The sequence below is a fragment of the Canis aureus genome, chromosome 7 (genome assembly GCF_053574225.1).
Source record: "Canis aureus isolate CA01 chromosome 7, VMU_Caureus_v.1.0, whole genome shotgun sequence".
Classification (NCBI taxonomy): domain Eukaryota; kingdom Metazoa; phylum Chordata; class Mammalia; order Carnivora; family Canidae; genus Canis; species Canis aureus.
In genome coordinates, this window is record NC_135617.1 from 50980503 (window position 1) to 51005311 (window position 24809).

Consider the following 24809-nt stretch of genomic DNA (forward strand, 5'->3'; position numbering starts at 1 on the left):
AGTCTTGGTCTTCATTTTAGATAAGCATTAACAGCATATAAATAGAATTTGATAATCTATCTTGTCTCTTACTGTTTTATAACAGTAACTTTTGCCATAAAATTACATAATTGCCATGATTATAACTTTCTGAAAGTGATGTATTATCACATTCTTAACTTTTTTTCTGATTATTAGCTATTAAACTATTTTTATTTTTTCCTGTTTTCCTACACAACATTTTTCTGCTTCTTTACTATTTCCTTGGAAAACATTTCCAAGAGTTAGATCACTGAAAGGTTATACACATTTTTATGACTGTGGATAAGGGTTTTCCACCAAACTTACACAAATTCACAAAGCTAGTAGCAAAGTGTGAGCATGTCAATATCTTCACAACTGACCCAGCCCAGGATATTGCACATTTTAAATTTTGCTTATTTATTGCATGTAAAACAATAATACATCACTGTTTTATCTTGTATTTTCTGTCAAGAAATTGACATAAATTCAAACTTTTCAAGAAATTTTGTTTTTACTATTTTAAGACATATTTGGGAGAAGAGGAAGTGCCAGGAGGCAGAATGTGCATGTGAAGAGCAAGGAATAGGACATCAACTGAGAAAAGTTGAGAATAGTGTATTAGAGAGAAAGAGAGTATGATAAAGTTTGGGTTTCTATTACACATTATATTTTTAGTCAACCTTACATTTCACAGACATCTCACTTTGTGCAAAGGAAATAAACATTCATACAAATTTCCAAGTTATTCTTATGGACAATTAATGTTTAATATACAATTGCTTAATACAAAAAAAGAACAAAAGTAATCCTACCCTATTTACAGTTTCTGGATTCTTATCACTGGGTTCCTCAGGAATTTTAACAAGAAATTTAGAGGTGTCAGCCAACTTAGAGTGGGTTGGTAGTCTTCTGACAGTGGGGACAAATGTGAAGATCAGAGGTTTGGCTTCAGAATCACCAGAAGAGACCTATGAGACATGTAATAAATTAGACTTTCAGTCCTGTCAAAGGTTTATCTTGACTTTATTTTCTATATACCATGATAGTTACCTCATTTATTTTGATAAGTTGCCTATTATCCTGTGATTGTGTGTATGGTTGCCAAAGAAAACAGCTATAAAAATAGTGATAATTGATCAGATCCCTTTCCTTAATTACTCCATTTATCAGAGAAAGTAATACAACCCCAGAAAGATCCTGTTATAGGGGATGGCAACAAAACAGTGGATTGGCTAGTTGATCTCTTGGAATATTACAGGGCACATCTACCTCAGTAAGGTCATCACAAATACAGCATCTAGTCTGTTTCAAAATTTACCATTATTCATTTAACCCTCGGTTTGCCTGTTCAGTTTGTCTCATAATTACCAAGCCTACAAGAAATTTCCAATATGTACCCTTAATGGGAGTACTAAGAAATGGATTTAAAATTGAAAGTATGCTTTTTTTGGCTACTAGAATGCCAATGCCTATCCTCAAGGATATACTTTCTCTTTTATTCATACTTTATTCATTCAAGAATAATTGTGTTTAGTGTTTGTTGTGTGGGAGGCACTCAGGAGCCAGGGATGCCATAGTGAATAAGCAATGGTCAACAGACCATGCACAAGAAGAAAAAAGGGTATGCAGACAATACTAAGGGAAAAGTAATGAGGGGTACCTACCTATCCACCCTGGGAAGCTCTGTAAAAGGCAATATCTGAAATGTACTCCCAGTGAAGAGGAAGATAAGGCTATCCTGGGCTAAGAAAATCAGATGAATGGAAACATGGAAGGGCAGCAACAGTGCGGTGTGGATCAAGCTTAGATTCTGTCCTATTGGCAACAGACAACCATTATAGGACCATAGATTGGGAAATGATGAAGTCACATTAGAGTTTTAGATAGATAATTCTGGTTTTAAAAGACGCATGGCTAGTAACAAGCACAGAAAGCCAAGAGCAATAGAATGAGGACTAAATGAAAGGGAAAAAGAGAAGATGGTGCCATAAATTTTTCTTTCAAGAAGTTTGGATGAGGAATAAGGAGGGATGTTGGAAGTAATTAGCAAGAGAAAGAGAGTCAAAGAGGTGCCTGTACTGGCATGTAATTGAATAGACTTGAACATATCTGTAGCCTGGCAGGAGGAACCAGGAGAGAAGGTAAGCAAAACAAGGTCCTGGAAGAAGCAGGCAAAATAAGCTAAGGGAACAGGAGAAAGAACATGGCCTCCTTTGAGTCCAGAGATAATGAACTAAGATACAGAAAAGCTCATGAATATGGTGCATTGGGGAAACAGAAAAGTGGCATAATCGACATTCAATTATAATCAATAGCTATATAGCTATAATCGATAGCTATAATACTATCAGCCCCGTGTAGTTGGAGTAACACTTATTCTCAGCCACCTCCATGCCTCATCAGAAGAAATACGATACACACTGGTAAGACCCTAACTCACCTCTCTCTTTAAGTCATGCCCCCTTTTAAGGCCTTGGACCCCTCAGGCTTAATCTTGGCATTCCTTTTAACTCCAGCCATGTCAGCCCCTGTGAGAAACCTGGGCCTCAGAGTCACCCCACAACCCCTGTGTGCTATGCACACCCCCTCATTCTTTTCCCATCTGTGCCCTGCTCCAACTCTTGAAGACTTTCAACCCTACACTTTCTGGTATTCAGTCAGCCATCACAAAATCCTCCATGTCCTTAACCTCTAACTATCCTAGCTTTAGCCAAACCATGGCTTCTTCTGAAAGGCTCTGTCTCTAAGATGCAACCTTAATGGTAGCTATTTTCTCTCACTCTGGCCCTGGAAGTACAAGAATGTCTGCCTCACTCCCCTGTACTGCTTCCAGACCATTCTACATTCCTCTTACCTAGGAACTGCCAGATTTGAATCTCTTGTTATTAGTGTATACCACTCATAACCTCTCCTCTTCACTGTCATCTGCCCGCACCCAAATTAAGCCCTCCCTTTTTGAAGATTTAGTTCCTGGCTCAATTCCACTCTCTTTAACACTATGCTTTGTGTGATACGAACATCATTGCTCAGAGTGTGTTGCCCTGGCCTCTATTCCTTCCTGCTTCTCAAATACCTAGCCTCAACCAATAGCCACAACACCTCTATAATGTCACATTTTCTATTCTCTGCCCTCTGATTGCCACTTCTTTTCCTTCCATACCCCCCTCTCATACTCCAACTCCAACATTTCTCAGACCCCACCAGAATGAAAATCTACTGATCCCTCCAAAATTATATGGTCCCATATTTTTTTTTTTTCTTTTTAACCAGCCTCAGTGACTCTATTCCTCACAGTTCCTCTCATGCATATTCTTCAAGTGTCCTTCCCTCTCACATCATCCCTTCCCATTTGGGTAAATTGACATCCTCACAAAATCTAACCTCCTACCTACTCTACTCCTGCACCAAAAAGGTATGTGATTGGAGGAAATCACACAACTATGCTTACTGGTTTCATTTCGAATTTATGACTCTCAGCCCAAGCAGACCCTTCAATGCTGCTCTATAAACACACTATAGCTTGATAGCCCATGCACTCTCCCACTTTCCTAGAAAACTCGCATCCTCTCCTCTTTCTTCAAACCCCCTACAGCTTCTTCAATGGTCTTACTCTGAGCTGATGACTTTGTTTCTTATTTCACTGAGATAACTGAAGCAATCAGAAAAGAATTTCCAAGGTTCCCATCACATCTACTTATCTACCTGTGTCTTTGTTCTTTTATGTGGCCTTAAGTCCCGCCACTATGTGCCTACTAAAATCAACACTCACTTGAATATTTTACCTTCTACTTACTTTCATTTATTCAACAAGGTCTCATTACTGAATGCTAAGACACCTCTCTAAGTGGTGGTGATATAATGGTGAGCAAAAATCTTTACACTAATGGAATTTACATTCTAGTGGAAGAAGTAGTAAACAAAAATAAATATGTAAAATATATGGTACTTATATAGTTATAAGCTATGAAGACTGGTTATAAGGCCATTGCAATGGCCCATGGGAGAGAAAATGGTAGATTGAACTTGGGTTGCTATGGTAACCATGATAAGAATAGTTAAGATTCTGGCTATATTTTAAAGGAAAACTTAGAATCTGCTTAAAAATTAGATGTGGGATATAGGAGAGAGTTAAGAATCAAGGGCAGCCCAGGTGGCTAAGCAGTTTAGCACCACCTTCAGCCCAGGGCGTGATCCTGGAGACCCAGGATCGAGTCCCGCATCGAGCTCCCTGCATGGAGCCTGCTTCTCCCTCTGCCTGTGTCTCTGCCTCTCTCTCTCTCTCCTCTCTGTGTATTCTCATGAATAAATAAATTAAATCTTTAAAAAAAAAGAGGAGTACATAATTATTGACCTGAATGACTACAAGAAATGAGATTTTATTCACTAAAATGGGGAAAACAACAGGTGAAGCTAGCCCAAGAATAAAGATCAAATTTGCTATGTCAGATACACATCCCAGTGGAAATGCAGGCATGAGTCAAGTTTAGAGGGAAGTCTGTGCTAAAGATAAAATTATTAGGGTTGTTAACTGATACATAGTATCTAAAACCACAAGACCAGATGAGATCACCAAGGGAGTAGGCAAAAATAGGAGAAGAAGAGGTCCAAGATTGAACCCTCTAGACTCGGAACACTAAGTGATCCAGTAGCTAAAGAAGAACCAGCAAAGGTGACATGGGATTTTAAGGAAAATAGAAAAGACTGGAATATCATTGACATCAATAGGAAAGATGCCTGACTATAAACAAAAGGACTGATAGGCTATACTAAGGGTCCATGAATTTGTTGTGGTAAAGCAAATTTGCTTGGTGGTTTGATATTCCCTGCAGGCATATTCAAATGACCTCTCACAAGAACAGGGAAAGTCAACTGTAGCACTTACAGAGCTGTTGTTTGGAAGTAGTTTTAGCAGAAGGAAATTGAGGACCCTTGAGAGGAAAGCAAATGACCACCATGGAGTGGAGTTTGGATGGGTCCAGAAGAGAGACCCTCAGATTCCAGGATTCAGATTCCAGACCCTCAGATTCCAGTGTTCTCTGAGGCTCAGAGTACAGATTCAGTAGCACAGTGAGTGTCTGGGAGAATGGGTTGGGTTTACAGTATGGTATGTGAGAGTTTAGGATTTAGAGGTATGGTAATTCTATGTGGTCTAGGCTTTGGCCTTGAGACTGAATATCTGAGAAGAAAAAACAGAAAAGTCACTGAGCTTGTGAAGCTCAAGCAACTATGAGACAAGAGGGCTGGCAAGGTCAGCCTGGCAAAAATGGAAGTCACACTGGGTGACAGCAAGACTGGAGAGCATGAGGGTACAATGTGACCCTGGGGTCAGGTGGTACCTGGAGCAGGCTGCCTAGGACACTAGATTAGTAATTGTATATTTTCTTTTTGAGCATGTAATCAAACAAAGAGAATTGGGTCTCCTATAAGAGATTTCACCCAAGTTATAGGACGAATGAACTAACCATAGGCCATCTATTATACAGTAAAACTTTCTGGTAACTAAACAATGAAAATAGCTATGCCTTCTAGAAATGATGCATATTCCTCAAGGAATATCATACATACAGACAAACCCTTCTGATCCAACTCTCATGTTTTAATATTCTTTTTTTTATACAAGATTTTATTTATTTATGAAAGAAAGAGAGTTCAGGGGGAGGAGTAGAGGGAGAGGGACAAGCAGACCCTGTGCTGAGTGCAGAACCCGATGCAGGGCTTGATCTCAGTAGCCTGAGATCATGACCTGAGCTGAAACCAAGGGTCGGATGCCTAACCGGCTGCACCACCCAGGTGCCCCTAATGTTCTTTTATGCCTTTAAAGATAGTTGTCATTATTGCCTCATTGCAGTCATGTCAAAATTCCCAGGTTGCAGCTAATCATCAGAAAATAATAAATCAATGCTCTCCATTGTGGTAAAGAACATTAGATCCTTTGTGAGATTTGGGAAGCCCATTAGTCTTATCAGCAATAACAATACAACACACTTACTGGATAGATTATTTTCTAGGAAGGCTTTTTCACATGACTAATCTCATCAATATCATGATAGATGGAGAGTGATTTTAGCAACAAAATCACTAGAGGTAGTTCAGATAATTCATCACAGAATTTCATGTGGGTAAGAGATAAAAACAGTCTTTTAGGAGTCAAAAAAGAGGTGAAATTGTGACTTTATCCCCAGGTTCCATAGGCTTGCCCCATCTGCCCCCATGATGACTACAAGTCTATCTTAGGTTCTATCCCAGTAAAAGTTAAAAACTGATGTATGAAAGGCTTCAGTATAAGTGCTCCATGAGTATGAAATACATATAACATTACTAACAGGAAGTGGCTTTGCCTTTAAAATGCACACAATCCCAGAAATTTACTTCTTCGATGGTCTTGCATAAATTTGTATAATACATGCCACTTAAATCTCTAAAATACAAATAGATCTCCACTATTGACAACCCCATAAACTATAGACTTTTTAAAGGGTAATAGCTGGGGTGCCTGGGTGGCTCAGTTGGTTAAGCGTCTGCCTTCGGCTTAGGTCATGATCTCGGGGTCCTGGGATCTCCCTGCTCAGCAGGGAGTCTGCTTCTTCCTCTCCCTGCTGTCCCCCCATGCTTTCTCTCACTATCTCTGTCTCTGTCTCTCTCAAATATATAAAAATCTTTTTTTAAAAAATAAAACAAAGGGTAATAGCTATAATTTTAGTGAATATAATGGAAACACAATATGAATGAAAACTGATGCTTCGGTACATAAGGTGCACTTTTAACACAACGCCCTCAAGGGAATTTCTAAGCATAACCACATGTTGACAACAAAAGCAAAAGAAAAGTAAAATTATTTCTTTTTACATTATTGTCATATTTTTCTACAGACACATCCATATCCTACATAAACTGTCTTCCCCTTTGTAGGAGAACATTATTTTTTAAATTTTAGTTGAAACAATACATGATGTCATTCAAATATAACATAAAAGGGAAAATCTAATACGACTAACGATGTATTCATCTTCCTAGGTTACTGTTGGAGAAAAAGATCAGGGATAAATTCCTATCTGCACACATATCCTCAGAAGCACAACCACAAAAAGGGCAATGGCTTGGTATCTGCTTTTAAGCTGGGAATACAGTGTTAGCACGGGGCTCTTTTCATCACTCTTACCTAGCATCCTGTTTTCTAACCAAGGAGGTACAGATTTTTTATTTTTGCACAGAATTTAGGTTGGAAAAGGATTTGAAATTACACTAGCTACACGATGTAACATTTAGATGAAGAGCCACGTGTTAGCCGGTAGACTGCTGAATCCCCTGCTCAGAAAAGAAGAAAAAAATTTTGTCTCCTTACTGCATACGGTGGCCAAGTTCCTGTGGAGCCCAGGAATGAATCGCTATGGTGATGAAAAATCATTTTCCACACAAAGCAGAAACAGATGCATGTTAATATCATTGCACTTGTTAACTGCCAGTTAACACTTTCAGTTGTCACTGCCATTTAAAAACACATCTTAGTTCCTATCCATGGGAAACTATTTTAATAATAGAAATTAGCCCTAAAGGATTAAAATCCTACCCTAAATATGGTTTCAAGCACTCAAAACTCTATGAGACGGTCCCCCTTTCACCGGACAGCCAAATAATAACTTAAGAAACTAGGTTTCCCCATGCCATGCAGGTCAAGTGCTCCATTGCTCAGTTTGAGGCTGCAATGCCTTCCTGTCTTCTAGTCCCCTAAAAGTTCTCTTCCTTCCCATGTTGACACCCACACTCGCAGATGGCCACTAGCCTCCCTCCCGTTAAGAAGAGACATCACAGGATGTCAGCTTCAACACTACACCAAGGGCAGTCCTGAGCATTTTCTTTGGTTGGCCAGTAAGCAGTTTGCTTTTATCTGCTCACCCCTTCCACTAACTGTAGATAACATTTCATTTTGATATACAGTCAAATTTATCTATACCCAGGCAGCTCTCCCGCAAGCCCTCTTGCAGCAAACACCGGAGTGCACAGCCTTTAAAAGTTCTTGAAAGCATTAAGGAAAGACTTCCTTTTACCTGGGCTGTGGTCTGAATGCTCCCTGCTAAGACGCACGAGTTCATTTGGAAGTAATGTTCCCGCAGACACTCGGAAGCCCCTGTTCTGGAAGCATTGATTCATCACATAAGGGAGTGAGCAAACCGATGACTGAGGTGGGAAGGGAGCCTCTCACTAAAACAACATACACTCACACAGAAAAAAAGAATTCTAAAAAGAGGTAAAGTGGAATCCTCCCTGAATTGAAGAATTCTGTAGTCTCCAGAGTAGATTTATGTTTAGATAATTTTTAGATGTGGAACTTCACGAGAGGTCACACTGACTGCTGAAATGAAGCCAAGAGAAGTAAAAAAAAAAAAAAAAAAGAAAGAAAGAAAGGAAAAAAAAGCCACCTATATGTGTTTGCCCTCTTTTCTTGTCAAGCATGTATTCCAATTACATATTCTCCGAAAAGAGAGAAGCCAGATTGTGCAGGGACGAGAAGCTGATTGAAGGGCCCGAGCATCTGCCAATCTCAGCAACCAGTTGGTCACACTCACTGAGAACATTCAGAGGTAGAAATACATGCAAACACTGTGTCTAAATAAAGCACTAGAAAACACACAGTGATCATTTCAAAAAATCAATAGCATTATCATTCTTTGGCATGTAAATGCAAGCAGCAAGAGCATCTGTAGTGACTGAAATTTTGCTATTAATCAAATTAGCTCTAGAATGAAGCTTGGAATCAATATTTGTTGAAACAAAATTCCCTTCCGAGCTTCCTGGAAGACAGTGAGTGTCCTGACTGCAGACGAACAAACCTCAAGACTTCACACATGAAATTGATTGGAGTCTTCAGCTTTCCGTATTTCTATTTTTTTAAGTATTGATTTTTCTCCAAATCTGAAATATCTATATTTGTGCTTTGGCAATGAAAGATGTTGCAGCCCCAGGGCTGGTTACAGACCGAAGGCTATGAGAAGGAGTGAAGATTTTATTTTAGGACCTGGATTATATACCTCTTAACGTTTTCAACTTTATCAAAAGCCTGAATTTGTGGAAACATTACAAGTAAAATAACTGCCAAAAGTGATTCTACTAGCACACTGGCAAAAATTCTTCCAAATAACACAGCACTTTTTGACCTGGAAAATTGTCTAAATTTCTGAACAGAAGTGCTGTTACATCATTAGACAAATTATATGCCTTTCTCTAGGATACGTATATTTATGGACACTCAAAAGAAAATATAACACCCTCCCCACCCTCAAAGAGTTTACAATCCAACTGAGAATCGAAAACATATGCAAATAATAGAAATACAAAGCAAAAAAAAGAAAAGGAAAGAAAGTTCCACACTGAAGTTCTCCAACGTTATGCATAAACCACCTGGAGAGCTTGAGGAGTTCTGGGATGGGCCCTCAGAGTCTGTGTTTCCAGCAAGCTCCCAGTTGATGCCCGACTTGAGTGAAGGTACCTATCAGAACAGCAGTACGCAGCAAGTAGAGTCATAAAGGACGAAACCCTAGAGTTGATCATTCACTGGCTGCAGGACCGACCCAAAGGCAGTCCTTTCACCTATGAAATGTGGATAAGAATAGTACTTATCTCACAGGGATCTTGCAAGGATTACGGTGAAATCATGCAAGCCCTGGAGATCACATAGTTCATCTCACACAGTTCTAATCAGTTGCTCCCTGGGGCAGCAGCAATTCAGTCCATTGTCAATAGTTCTATCTGTTCATTCCAAGTAGATTCAAACAATCGCCAAGCTCTTCCCCAATACCTTATTCTGTCTTCCCTCTGGTCTTTTCTCTCTTATTCCTTCCCCCAAAGCAATATTTATTGCTTTTAGAAATATTTGCTATCTCAGCCCCTATCTTTTGCCCTATTTGAATTCTTCCTTGAATCATTTTATAACATGAGAACCAATTAAATTAATCCATTATTTTGCTATTTGGCTCTGTGTCTTATTGGCAACCTTAGTCATTTTCTTTCCTTGGTTTTATTAATAATTGTTGGTGTTGCAACTATTTGTTATATTGATAGAAGTATTAATTGTTAGTTTAAAAAAAACATAATGGTCATGCATTATAACAGCATGCTTCAGCCATCTGGTTAGTAACTACATATAGCCTCAAAGAGCACATGCATTCAGGACAATTTCTATAGAAACCATCCTCATTTGAATAGAAAATGATGGCACCTGTTCAAAAACAGGCCCCAGTCCTGGATGATGAAAAACAAGTGAGTTACTTACACAGGATGGAGGGGTGGGAAGGAGGAGAGCATCTATCCTCCAATTACAATGACTTTTCCTATTGGTAAGAACATTGCCTAGGGTCTACCCAAGACCCTGAAACATTTATAAACACAAACCTTTCTTTTCACAGTGTAATGTAGACATTTATTCAATTAGGTTAAGTCAATCATGCATCACATAAACATACACTTTTATTTCTCCATCTTTTTGTATAAAAACAAACTTTTCAATCATCTCTCTCCCACTAAACAATACAAAACAATCTCTTGAATAATCTTTTTTCCAAGAGAAAATAAAATTTGTCAAAGTTTGCGACAAATATAATTCAAATTTTCTTTAAATTTTGGCATCATTGATGGCCAAAGTAGGATGTCTTTCACCTTCTTACTAAGTATATATTACTGCTGTAACTTCTGGCCAAAAGACTCTTCAGATATTGCTTTTAAAATAAACAGTATAAAACAAATAGTCTCTCTTCCTGACATGGGAAACAAATTTGAGAAAAAAAATAGATTAGCACACAAAAGTTTGCCAAGAAACATGTGATTGAACAGATCCAGCTGCCCAAGCTATTCAGACATCCATTTGTCTGTTCCTATACCCGTGTTTGATGAAAGAAGGTACTAGAAATCCCGTTTATCTTCATAAACATCTGTTGAGTACCAGGCACTATTCTAAGCTCTGAGAGACATGAAGACAAAGAAGATTTGGAACTTATTCTCAACATGCATTACAGTCTCATGAAAGAGACAGAAGTTACGGTGGTCGCCAGTGAAGTCAGAGGATAGTGCAAGGTGATATGCTGAATACAGACCGCATGGGGAAGTAGTCTCATCTTCCTGGTAAGATTTCACTCCTATAGCTTCTGAGTTCTCAGTTCCTGTTTCCAGTGATCAACATTGGCACATTTCTCATTCTGTTTTAGCTCTAGGTGGTATATTTTCTCTGAAAATGGGAATTACCAAGAGTTTGGTTCCCTGTATCTAGGACAATAGGTGATTCTAGGGATCCTAACCAGGACCATATCAATTCACAGACTCAGAATTGACTGTATTATAAAGTGAATTCTGACCTCTCATCAAAAATATGTGAGATTCTATCACAGCCTAAGTTTGGCCTCATCTTTATCAGGCATCTTTATTGGCTTCATCTGGGTTGCTTCTACTCCTGGTACTACTGTACTCATAGATTCTTTCTTCTTTGGGGTTTATACTCCTAGTTAATAGAATACTGGTAACTCTCCTTAATTCAAATACACTAGAAGCTTCAAAGTATTGAGGAAACCTAGCACCTAAGTGAAACTGTGACATAGTCAGATATTCAGAAAAGAGTAACAGGCCTTATACATGGTAGAATTTGAAGGGAAAAGAGACAATGGTAAGAAACATTTATCCATCAAAATAAGTTTTTGGTAATCACCCTCCCCTTGTTGAATTCACTTTCTCAGCTTGGCTTCTAGCAAACTATTTCCTTTTCGTTCTGTTGCTATCCCCTAAACACTCCTGCTCAGTTTGCGTTGTGCCATCCTACCCTTTAGGTTTGAAGTAGCCCAGAAGTCACTCCTTGGATAGTCGCATCTGGTTCTATAACTTTAAAGAACATTTATAAGCCAATGACTTGCAAATTTATTTCCCCAGCCTGAATGGCCTCCCTGGATAATCCACTCATGTATCCAACTGATATCTTCACTTGGATATCTCATTAACATCTGAAACTGAATTATTTATCTTTCTCCTGAAACTGTTGCCCACTACATGCCCCTAACCTCCCCCCACCTCAACATATAATTGTATAATTATTTCTCAGTGGTTAGGCTAAAAATGATGGGGTCACATCAACTTTTTTTTGTTTCCATAATCCTCCATCAATATATCAGTATTAGCAAATATGCCAATAATTTAACTTTATCATAATGCCCCACACTAATTTATCAGTATATCTTCCTTCAAAATAAGTCCAGAAAATGTTTATACCTTACTACTTCTACTCTAACATCCTAGAGCAGAACCTACAATCATCTTGCAAAATCACTTCCTTCTAATGAATCCCCCTGCTTCCTCTTCGCCTCCTATATCAGCTATGCTGATAAACAACCCATACCTCCCTTCAAGCCAAACGACTATTCCCCTGCTGCTGGAGGTACTGTAACAGTGCTCAGCTCTCTGTCCTCTCCAAAAGTTCTCTCAGCTGAATAAACCTCCTTGCCCAAAGCCATTCCCCCTCCTCAGAGGTAGCTCTCATCTAATGGCTACTTGATACACTCATATAAAGAACTGGCACTCTCCTTCCAATTTAGGGTAACTCTAAAAAGTGATCCCAAATTCAGTGCTCCTCATGAGGTCAGTTAAGCTTTTGCTGGGTCTGCATTGCAGTCCAGTTCTCTCTCTGCTTTATGTTTCTTCCTTCCCATTCCCACAGGTGTTCCTTAGAGCATATCCATGAGGGTAAACTTCCAGCATGCTAACTCCACCTTAGAATCTGCTTCCTGGGAACCAGATCTGTTGTCACCTTTCCCTATGGTTATTTGCCACACAGTAGCAAGATTGAACCCTTAAAACAGAAGTCAGACAATGCCATTTTTCCATGCAATACTCTCCAATGATTTCCTTTGTCACCCAGAGGATAAGCCAATATCTTTACAATAGCCCACAGCCAACATGATCTGGCCCCTCCTACTCACTCCTCCTTGCTCCCCTCAGCTCTATCTGCAGCGATTTCTCTGCATTCCTAGAGCAGTCCCACTCCCTAGAATGTTTTTCCTAGACTCATGAGTTCCTTCACTTCCTCATATCTCTGCTCAAATGTCACTTCAACTGTAAAACATTCCTCACTACTTTACATAAAATCATTACCCCAATTCTAACCTCTTGCTAGCACTCCCTGTCCCCCTTAGCCCATGTTATTTGTTTCCAGAGCACTAACCAGCCCCTAATGCTTGTTTATTATCTGATTTTGTCATTGGATTTTAAGCTTCATGAGAGCAAGGACTTTGTTTGGATTGTTATTATTTCCCTAGCAGCTAGAATAGTATGTGGAATATATGAACTACTCAGTAAATATTTGTCCAATAAACTTATTGACCGTGATCTCTTTGTGGATATTTATGTTCAGTTATATTTTTGTGTGAAGAGTGCCCTTAAAAGCCATCATCAAAAAAAAAAAAAAAAAAAAAAATCATCATAAGCTATGGATAAAAATTTTATCTGTATTACTCAGTTTAGAGGATGATGAAAACTGTGTCCAAAATGGCTCAAACATAAAATAATATAATTGATTACTTTTAATACTCTAAACTATTTACACCTGGACTCTGCCCACCAGGGCAAGTCATGGACTTCCCCTCCCACAGGGGATCTTGTTGAAGAAAAGACCAAGTACCAATGTTTTGTCACTAGACTCACATCTTGACTTTCCAAATCAATCACATTTTTTTTTTATGATAGTCACACACAGAGAGAGAGAGAGAGGCAGAGACATAGGAAGAGGGAGAAGCAGGCTCCATGCACCGGGAGCCCGACGTGGGACTCGATCCCGGGTCTCCAGGATCACGCCCTGGGCCAAAGGCAGGCGCCAAACTGCTGTGCCACCCAGGGATCCCCCAAATCAATCACATTTTAAATTAGCTTCCTCATACTTGGGCAACATAAAGAATAGACTAAATATAAGTAAAAAGACATGCATATCAAGAAAGTAACTACAACTTACTACACATAGTTTCTATTTTATCTTAACCCATGTAATTTATAGAAATACATGACCCTTAGCAGAGTAACTGAACAAAGACATCAGAAAGCCAGTTTTTGTTAGTTTCATCTTGGGCTACCTAACTTTGATTGGAAGAATAAAATAGAGAGTAGTATAAGAGTAGAATAACTAATTGTGTTTCCATGTAATAGTAATGAGAACATGGGCTATAGGTCAGAGAGTACTGGTGTGATATCCCCCACCACTTATTAGCTGTGTGACCCAAGGCAGATCCTTGATCTCTTTGACTTTCTTATTTATGACCATAGAACTTATCACACAAACTGGAACTCTCTTAAGTCTGAAAGGTAGGGGTGGGGGAAAGCATTATCCTCCCTAGTTAGCTCCTCTTCACCCTGCTGAGTCCTAGGAAACTCAGATTCCATGATGAATCAATTTAATTTGCATCATGAGGGTAACACAATTTCTGAAATGCAATATACTTCATAAAATCACTACTTAACAACTCGTTCCCTGATTCCATAGGTTAGATACAACCTCCTTCTGTACACTCCATTAGCACCTTCTACTTTTTCATAGCATTTGCTGCTATTAAAATTACATGATTATATAGTGAATTCCTTAGTATCTGGCTCCCCAATTGAAACATAAGCACTAGGACAATGGGAAATTTCTATTTTGTTCTATTCTGTACCCAAAGTACCTAATATAGTGCCTATCACATAATAGGGGATCAATAAATGTCCATACAATAAATGAATGATTATGTGCATTCATGATAAATGTATGGAAGACCTAGGGAAGGCAAAAGATAGTTCTCTCTTCAAGGAACATACAGCATCAAGACTCATAGAGAAATATGCGTAATTTAATCATTGTATACTTTTATTTCTTTGCAGATAGAGCACATATAAAAATAGCAACCCATACTGGACGTCAAAGCTGTGACTCTTAAGAGTGTATGGAAGGAATCAGCATAGAAGGGTGTGCCAGGATCCAGGCTGCATGAAGAAAATCGAATAAAGCATCTCTGGTTGAGATCTCCCCTCTCACTTCTCACAGTCATAGACTGTCACCCTGGCTACTTCACACACTTAACCCACTCATCCTGAGAACATATCTTATCCTACATATGACACATGTAACACCACTGAACAAGTTTGATGTGATGCAGCTCTTGGTACTTAACATACATTATTTCTTGTATTTCCTACAAAACCAGCAAGTGAATCATTATGTCCATTAGACAAGAAAAATAAGACTTAGTTAAATTACTTGCTCAACCAGCAGATGATGCAATTGGATTTGAACTTGGGTCTGCCTGGCTAGAACCCAGGGTAATGTTGACTCTTATTTGCTGACTGCTTCTGCCAGCCTTACCTTAGAGATAGACACTCATTCATAGAAAAGTGGTAAGAAAGGCAGTAGGACAGGACATTGTTTCTACCCAGAAGAACTGGGCAATAATGAACATTTCCTCCAAGCCTCCAGTATTCATTCTCAAAATGTGGCTACATATCCTGACTTTTCTGCCTTTTAGAGCTGTTATTCTCTTACTGTCTCTATGTCAGCTCTAAATATAAAAGCAATGCATACTTATTTTGCAACATAACTTTAAAATGGAAATGAGTTATCACCAGAAAATACATTATATTGTCACTGTGTATTAAGTGTTAAAGCTACATAAATTTCAATATGGATAATACAATGTAGACACAGAAAAATATTGTTGAATATTTAAATATGACTAAATATGTTTGTGACAAGTATTTCAATACATTTAATGGACAATATCTTCAAAAATATCTCAAACAACATATGAGCTCTAACTTATGTTTTACTCCATCAATTACCTAATTCTATTAATGGAAACCATAGAATTTGGAGTCAGAATCAGGTTCAAATAATAAATCTACTATAATTAACTGATGATATTATGTAAGTTACTTAAATTCCATGAGCTTCAGCTTTTTCATTTATAAAATAGACATGATAAAAGGATCCAAATCTCATGAGGTAAATGTGAAAATTAAATGAGATGACATGTAAGACCCTAGAGTATTACTCAACACACAGAAGGCACACAATATATATAATTTCTCTCTTTCTTTTTAGGATGGATAAAACAAATGAAGTTTAACACAAAATTTCTAAGTTACACAAGTATCAAAATACTGTCATGTTTACTTGCCCAATTTCCTCCCCTTTCTCCCCTCAACTCCAAAACAAAACAGAAAGCTGAATTTTAACCATCTTGGCCTGCATCTACTATCATCCAAAAGATATTTTACAAACCCTGTGGCTTGCCCCAATGCTCAAAACCAGCTTCATCAGAAGTTACATGACAGTCATATGGTCAGTTAATAGATCCCACATTTGCTCCATATCCTCCAGAAGTCATCACCACTTAAACTGAGGATTATCTTTTTCTTTAAGATTTATATATTTATTTGAGCTGGAGAGGGCAGGGGGAGAAGAGGAAAGAGAATTCTTAAGCAGACTCCCCACTGAGAATCCCATATGGGACTCAATCCCAGGACCCTGAGATCATGTTTAACCAACTGAGCCACCCAGGTGCTCCTGAAAGGTCACCTACAATGAAAGTGCATATGCATTGTAAATGATCAGTTGAGTGTGTAAAGAATTGCACATGAATCAGATTATATTAAGATGGTGTTTCCTTTTGATTTTAGGTTTGACACTTAGTAATTTTCACCCAAAGGAAACCCAGTTGATGGCAAGGACAATATATTCCCATAAGATGAGAGGTGTACTGAGACCCAGGCTCCTGTACAGTCTTCCATGAAGACAGGAATTAATGATGCCTTGGATCACCATGGCATCCTTGGCATTTAACATTTGGTAGATACTAATATGTGACTGTTAAAAGAATTGATAGTATATGCCTACCCTTCAAAAAATAAGAGGTAAGAAATAAAGGTGCTAGGGGTCAAGCATAAAGAAATAGAAGGCAAAACACAGAGCATTTCTCCCCACAACTCACATTACCTAGTAGTAATGCAACTGTAATCCAACCTTCTCCTGGCACTTCTCTGACTACATTACATTAGATGATAGAAGGCTTTCTAGGTCAGAAATGGCTAGTCTTTCACAGGTGAGAAATTAAGAAGCAGTAGAGGAACTGATATGAAGAAAAGATTTTTATTTACTTCTCCCAGTATGTGATGAAGTAATATGCAAGATATAAGAAGCAAACATTTCAAGTCAATAAAATAGATCATTTAAAGGTATTTTGTACATCACAAAAGATAAATTGAAATAGCAACCTTCTTACCTGAAAAAAAGCACTTGGCCTATTTATCAAATTTGCCAATAGATTAAAATAAAGAGACTATTAAAAGAAATTGCAATGAAAAATAGCTCCCTAATTTCCATAAAAGAACTAGATTATCTCACCCATAGAGATTTTGTGATAATTAAGTAAAATTATACATGGAACGTTCCCAACATGATGTCTACCATCTGACAAAATCTCAATAATGATTAGCTATTGCTTTAGTTGTATGACATAATATTGAGTTGCCCAAAGTGACTAGCAATCTTACATTAATTATATATTTAAACCAATAAATGCCAGTTACATAACCATCATTTTAAAATTTCACAAAAATATTCTTGCTGAATATTTCTCCAAAGTATTTTTCTTTAAAATCAGTATTTTTATTTTTTCTGATCAATTTTATTGTTTTTGCCTTTATAATTTACATCTCTGAATATAAGGAAGCTATTTTCACTTATGATTTTGTTAATTGATAAGTCTATATAGAAAGGCAAACCCATTCCCTTCAAATCTGCCTATTCTAATTATCAGCACATTCTACACAGAATCCCTTTCCAAGAGTCTTTATTTTTTTAATATCACAATACTATTTTATTCAAAAATATAACTATAGTGTTTCTAGTAAAAAATATTTTCAGAATCACTTCTCAATCTTTTGAAAGCATGTATTGACATTAATAAGCCAGGTTACCTGAAAAGAGTTAGGGACGCTGAGCAGGCAGGCAATCTGTAAGTCTTAGATTCCAATATGCTGCCCATACTGTATCATGTACCGCTATATATATATATATATATATATATATATACATACTTGTTTTCTTCAAATCAACATGTGACTGTGTGGGAGATGGGGAAGGCTTCAAACTATGCAAAAATAATAAGTTCTAGAGGTTCTAATGACATTCCATCCAGCAGTCTGTAGGCAAAAGGAATTTGAGACACACAAAAACATCATTGTCCCAGTACAGAGTTACTAAAATGTTTTCTTGTAAAGATAAAATGCCCTCTTTCTTTCTGAAGACATTTACCAAGGTCCATAATGTATCACTTCAATTCTCTCAATAAGCTTACTAGTAAAAATACAATACACTTTCCCTCAGGATTTCAAATTTAACTCCGATTATTTTTTAAAAATATTTTCCTTTAAAAACTGACATAAGAAAAAATAAAACTATTTCTTTTTCAAACAGTTTTTTGTAGTAAAGAAAAATAAATAATCAAGTACATTTAACATTTCCTTTGAAGATATACATGAGATTTTTATCTCGGAAAAAAAAAAATCTCTGGCCTTGTGCTAATTCATTACTTTCTAAAGAAACCTTTGACTTTTCTAGAGTACTAACCATGAACTCAGCAGCCAGAAAGAGTACCTAACTTCTCACTGCCTCTATTTTCTCACCTGTAAAATAGGAATAATGAGAGTAGCTACGTCACAGGGATGTGGTTATATAAATTAGCACACATAAGTCCTAGGAACAGGAGCTAGCATAGAGTAAGCTTTCAATAAATATTAACTGTTATTATCAGCTATTACTAGCCATAGGGTGACCATATATGTTTAAGTAGTTCATTCATTATTTCCAACCTTCCTCCACCCATTCTCATATCCCACTTCCAACAATCTTAAGGATAATCAATGAATGATCTCTTACTGCTCAAATCACTGACTTTTTTCTGAATTTCTATGTTGTAAACATTGTTGGCTCTTTTCATCATCAAAAGAGCTTTTCTCTTGGCCCTCTCGGGAGGCTCCTTGTCCTGGTTCTGCCTCCAGGAGATTCAGCACTTAATGCCTCTTTTCTTTGCCCTGAGTTTCCTCCTCCCTGATGGTGGTCCTATACTCTGTCATTTCAACACTCCAGAAGGCTGGCTGGCTCTCCAAGTATGTCTCCACTGCTCCCTCTCTCCCCTCTTCAATGTTCTAAGTGCTGGTTCTAATACAAGCACCACCATACAGGTGGTTGGATTGCGGAGTTTGACAAGCATGGTTTTGAGGCCTGGTTTGACATTTATAAGCTGCATGACCTTAATCTATTTTCATAATTTCTCGAAATCTTCGTTTCCTCATTTGTAATAGATCATCTAGAAAACCTACCTGATAGTCTCCACTGAGTAATACAACAGGTGTAAAGCATTTGACATACTTACTGGCACAGAAAAAACACTCAACATATGTTAGATGATTATTAATATTAACGTCCAATTGAATATGTCCAAAACATTTTGACATTCCACACACATATATAAAACAACTCCTCTGTAAGTTCTAGAAATGTTTGATTGCCACCATCACTTTCAAGACAACATACTTTAGCCTTCTTATTATACTGTCTCACTTGTTTCCATCATCTGAAGTAAAATATGGTAACGTCTTCCTCAACTGTAACAAAAAAAACTTTTGAGCCACCTACCTGGCTTCTTAGTTTAAAGATTATATACTGCAGCTTCCCTTAATGGTAGGTTTGGCCATGTGATTAAGCTGTGGTCAATGAGATACAATTAGAAGTAAATCTCCTTAAAAAGATGTGGCATGTCCTTCTTGATTTCAGCTTCCATCCTGCTGTCTGTAATTTGTTTTTTGTTTTTTAAGATTTTACTTATTTTTTCATGAGAGACACAGAGAGACAGAGAGAGAAGCAAACACACAGGCAGAGGGAGAAGCAGGCTCCATGCAGGGAGCCTGACATGGGACTCGATCCTGGGTCTCCAGGATCAGGCCCTGGCCTGAAGGCAGCGCTAAACCACTGCACCACCGGTGCTGCCCTGCTGTCTGTAATTTGGATGTGATAGCTGGATCTCTAGCAGCCATATTAGACCCTCATGATAAAAGCTTTACACTGGAGATGATAGAATGACACATGAATTAGCAGAATAAGTCCCAAATCAACATAAGAACTGATACGCTTCGAATTTTTTTTTTTTTTTTTTTTTGTCATGTGAGAGAGAAGTAAATATCCATCATGAAGTTTCTTTCTTGTCTACAGCCAGGTCTAACCTAAGTGAATTAACGTTTCAATGTCTCTCACTTCATGTGCAACCTTCATTCTAGCCAGGCCAGTTCCCTCACAGTGTCCCAAGCTGCTTTGGCTCAGACTGCTTCATTTACATGGCTCTCTCCTCACCCCCCAAGTATCTCGGTTTGCGGAACCAAAAAGGTTCCAACCTACCATGAACCTAGATCTAATTTTTAAGCACTTAACCCTCTCCCTTCCATAGAAGGTTGTAGCATTTATATTCTGCTCCATATTATCATTTATGCCCATAAGAGAATCTTATGTTTTGAATTTTTTGTAAGATCACTAATAATCAGGTGTTGCAAGCTGGGGTGCCAGAAGCAGATCCTAAGACAAAGTTCAGGGTACCAGTTATTTATGAGAGATGAACATTGGTGAGGGACATGGGCAAAAGCAGGACCGGGCAGAGGAAGAAGCTGAACCATGATACAAACTTGACAGAGTTTGGGCTATTCTTGACAGGAGCTGAGGAATCAATATTATTATGAAAGCATCCCATATCCAGCCAAAGAGGTCAGCCTTTCACCCCACAGAAAGCCACGCTGGAAAGGTATGACCTCAGTGAAGCATCTCTCCAGGACGAGGTGGACCTGGGAGGAGGTCAGAGCTGCAGGCTGTCTGCCAGCCACACTTCCTACAGCTTGGCAGCAAGACCTGCCTCGAAGAGGAAGCTGGATACCACGTCTCTGTGACCACCACCCTGGGTCTGGATTTTATGCTTCTCTTCCCTAAAATAGGTATGTGATAAATATTTACAGGATACTTTATGAAAACATAGTCTTTGCCTAACCTAAAAAATATAATCTGTATGAAGTTCCTAAGATGAACCCACTCATGCCCTATGACAGGCATTTAAAAGTTTCCTTCATAAGAAAAATGTCTTTTCAAAACATTTCTCTTCTGCTTCCTGGAATAAGCACTGACTTTGCAAAAGGTAGAGTCCCTTGTGTTGCAGAACACGCCTTTTTCACTGAACTGCATGTAACACCTCCCTCCATGCTAGATGCATGCGCCAGGGCCTCAGACACACTCTGTCTGAAGCACGAGCCAGTGGGAGAGAGCTGCTCATGGACTCGCTTCCTGGGAGGCACACTGTGATCTTGGGGACAATCTTCCAAGGAAGAAAACCTGCCAGTCATCTTGAGATCAGGAAAGCAAATTGACTATGAGGGGACAAAGCTTCCTCTGTTGTTTCCATCCTCCTCTCCTACATCCCAATTCTCTTTCCCTCCAAGCTCCCCTGGGCGTCTCTAGGAGTCTCATACATTGCTAAATGTCTCATAAGTTTCTCTCATCCCTTTGCAAAGGGGTCAGTAGAAAATGACACAAGAAAGCAGTTAACTTTTTGTTTACCCATTCATCTTTCCTGCCCCAAACCCGGTCCACCCCCAGTGCACTCTAGTTAACATCAGATGCAGGAGCTGGAAGAGGATTCTTCAGGTAAAGGAAACCCAGAATTGCATGAGGTTCTGACTCTGGTCAGTGGCAAACAGGTCAGGGGGAAAACGTACCAGGGCTCAATATTAAAAGTAATAAATGAAGAGCCAGTCGAGACTTAGCCAAGACCCACCATCCTCTCACGTTATCCTGGCCCTTTATGAGCAGAAGGTGCAAAAGTCTGTGTTCCAACCATGCAGCTGAGTTGTGACCGCTACTTTTATCTTAGCCTACAGATAAGCGGGACTGAACAATCACAAGGTGAGTTCACGTTGTGTGGCTGCCTGCTGCAAATCTGCCCCTATCTTTGTCTACCCGCTGCTTCCCAGAATATATCTTTATGGTAATTTAGCCACTTTAAGACTCACTCCCATCTGTTTCTCTGTTACAAAGATAGCTACTTCAAGAGATCGCTATCTTCACCAGTGCGTAGGGAGGGTGGCAGTGATAGGGACTGACACACAATCTACAGAAAAGTCACCTAAATGTTGTTGCCATTTGTAATTCACCACGTGAGTGTTTTTGAAATGTTTGTGTTTGGATGTTGTTTTCTTCATCACCCTAAGCCAGAAGGCCTTGACAGAAAGTCAAACTTCAAAAGTGACAAACGGCTCTGATCATATAAGAGTGGTTTAGTTGCTAGGGAAACTGCTTTAAAGGGAGATACAGATCCTATTTCTGAATTTATAACTGGGAGAAGAAACAGATGCTGAATTTCTGAGTGAGTCTAATTTACTTTGAGATATAGCTGGGCTCCATGGGTGGTAAGAATGGGTTACAATTTTTAGGCCAAAGGGATAGCAAAATTACCTGCTTTATAGGAAACCTTACTGTAGCACAGGAGTTAGGAATACAAACACAAACATGAAATTATTTCTTCTCCTTTTCTTACCTTTGTAAATCTAAAAACAACAACAACAAAAACCTTCAGACAAGGCAAACATATTTTTCCAAGAAACCTAAAAGAAAAAGAAAATGACCAGGACTCATCACAGAGACTCATCCCAGTGAAGGTGTCTGGCACACCGCTGATAGTGTGTTCTTAGGAAAAAACAAAAATCCTTCATGAAAACTCCATAAACAATTTCAAAGGAGTTGTCAGGAATGAAATAATGAAGTGTGATAGATCAGTGATCATTTCTGCAGAAATGGACAAAGAACAAGTCTGATTTCCCCTGTAAATACCTCCCCATAGCTGCTGATTAAGCCTAGAACATCTAGAGCTTCTTTCTTTTACCTTAGAGCAAGTTTCAGATACTTTCCTGAAAATTAATTTTGATACTAGGGGAAAAGAAAAAGAAAATTTAGGCCATAGATACAGCAAAATTATCCTGGCACATTTGCCATGTAGCAGAAACAGTAAGTGCTTTACATTCTTCATCAGATAACTCTCAGGAGTTGGCAAACTTTTTCTGTAAGGGGCCAGACAGCAAATATTTTAGGCTTTTTGGATCATACCATCTCTGTTACAACCACTCACGACTGCCATTGTAGGGTAAAAGTAGCCATAAAAAGTATGCAAATCAATGGACTTGCTTGTGTTCTCATTCAGCTTTATTTATAAAATCAGATGGTGGGCCAGGGGTGGCAAATTAGCACTAGTCTACCAACCCCTACATTACTTTGTAAATATCCTTCCAGTGCTGTGAGGTTGGCAGGAGCATCCTCATTTCTCCAATGAGGAAACCAAGCCTGTTTGAGGTTGAGTATACGGTCCATGGTCACACAGGGAGCAGATGGAGGGCAGGGTTAGATCCTAGGTCTACCCATCTGCTCTTCATCACCATGACCCTGAGTGTGATAAGTGTACCCCTGGCTATTATTCAAAATGATTTTAGAAGATGCACATATAAACATGTTAATAGCCCCATTTATTTTAATGTGTATGAAAAAAATATAACCAGCAAATATAATCTTTGCTCTTACTAATGTTATCTCTTCAGATATAATACAAGAACAAGCACAAATAATCATTTTCATGTCTTCCTATATTTTAAAAAATAAAGGAAAAACTATATCAGATGGACAAATAGGGAGATTTTTTAAACAATCTTTTTGCATGTATCATTTTGATCTTTCAAGAAGCTTTCACTATTTTCTTTCATTTGGGCCTCAAAATAAAAACTGGGGAGGAAGGTTGATATGATATTATCCCCATACTGCAGATGAGGAAAACTAAGGTACAAAAAGTTAAATGACTTGCTCAAAGTCATTCCTTGTGGCGGTGGCCTGGAGTGCAGCAGGCAGTTCACCTGGAACAACTATTCTTGAAATTTTTCTGGCCATGGAGTCCACGTAGGTTCCCCAAGTCTCAGAGTTATAAATAGCCAAATGCAGGAAATTTCTTGTTTCTCCCACAACTGTACCAAAGATATGAAGGTAACCAAAAGCCAACATTGTAAATCGAGGTACTTGGGCCTGGTGTGCCACAGGGCCAGCAACAGAGATTTGGGAGCATGTGAGTGCATGCACAGTGGTACTGGGTAATGCTGCCTCCTGATTTCTAGCACTGCAATTCGAAAGTACTTTCTGGATTAGCCATAAATCACTGCGTAAGCACCAAATGCTGAATGATTTGAATCTGAAATTCCACATGTATTTTTAAAAGAACATTCACTCAAGTTGCTAATGAGCTGTTTGACTTAGACAAGTCACTTCATGTTTGAGGACCCCAGATTCCTCATCTGTAAAACACAGCCACTGGAGGAAATCAGTGTTTTTCAAACTGCATGTTATGACTCTGAATTGATTCTGTTCAGCATTTTTTAAATGAAGTAGAAAAGAGAAGAATAGAATGGAACAGAATCAAATTTAATAGAAAATATCCCTGTAAGCACTATTTCGAGACTGCTTCAGATTTATATGAACACATACACATATGCATGCACGCACATCACATACACAGTGGATTTGTGGTTCACAAATTCAAAAATCATTAGACCAGATGATCTGAGAGCTTCTCACAGCTTTAAGATTTCAATAATCCTATAACCTATTCTTCAGTAAAACTGTTCAAACCATACACCAAAGCAATGTGAAGTCAATAGAATTGTGACCCTTACAAACCCTCTCATTACCT

The 24809-nt window shown here is 38.5% G+C and overlaps 1 protein-coding gene across 19 annotated transcripts in view; it reads right to left on the bottom strand.

Moving 5' to 3' along the window:
- The window catches only part of MLIP (muscular LMNA interacting protein), a 256011-nt gene that overhangs the window by 133136 nt on the left and 98066 nt on the right, over positions 1-24809 (bottom strand). For 14 of the 19 annotated variants that reach the window (XM_077903598.1, XM_077903604.1, XM_077903597.1 and 11 more), the window contains one exon: positions 816-971. The exons of 3 other annotated variants lie outside the window; for them this stretch is intronic. In XM_077903598.1, coding sequence (XP_077759724.1) covers positions 816-971 — 156 coding nt within the window. Of the gene's footprint in view, positions 1-815; positions 972-8048; positions 8134-9399; positions 9544-24809 lie in introns of those variants that run through there. 2 more of the 19 variants (XM_077903606.1, XM_077903596.1) reach the window with 2 other exon arrangements.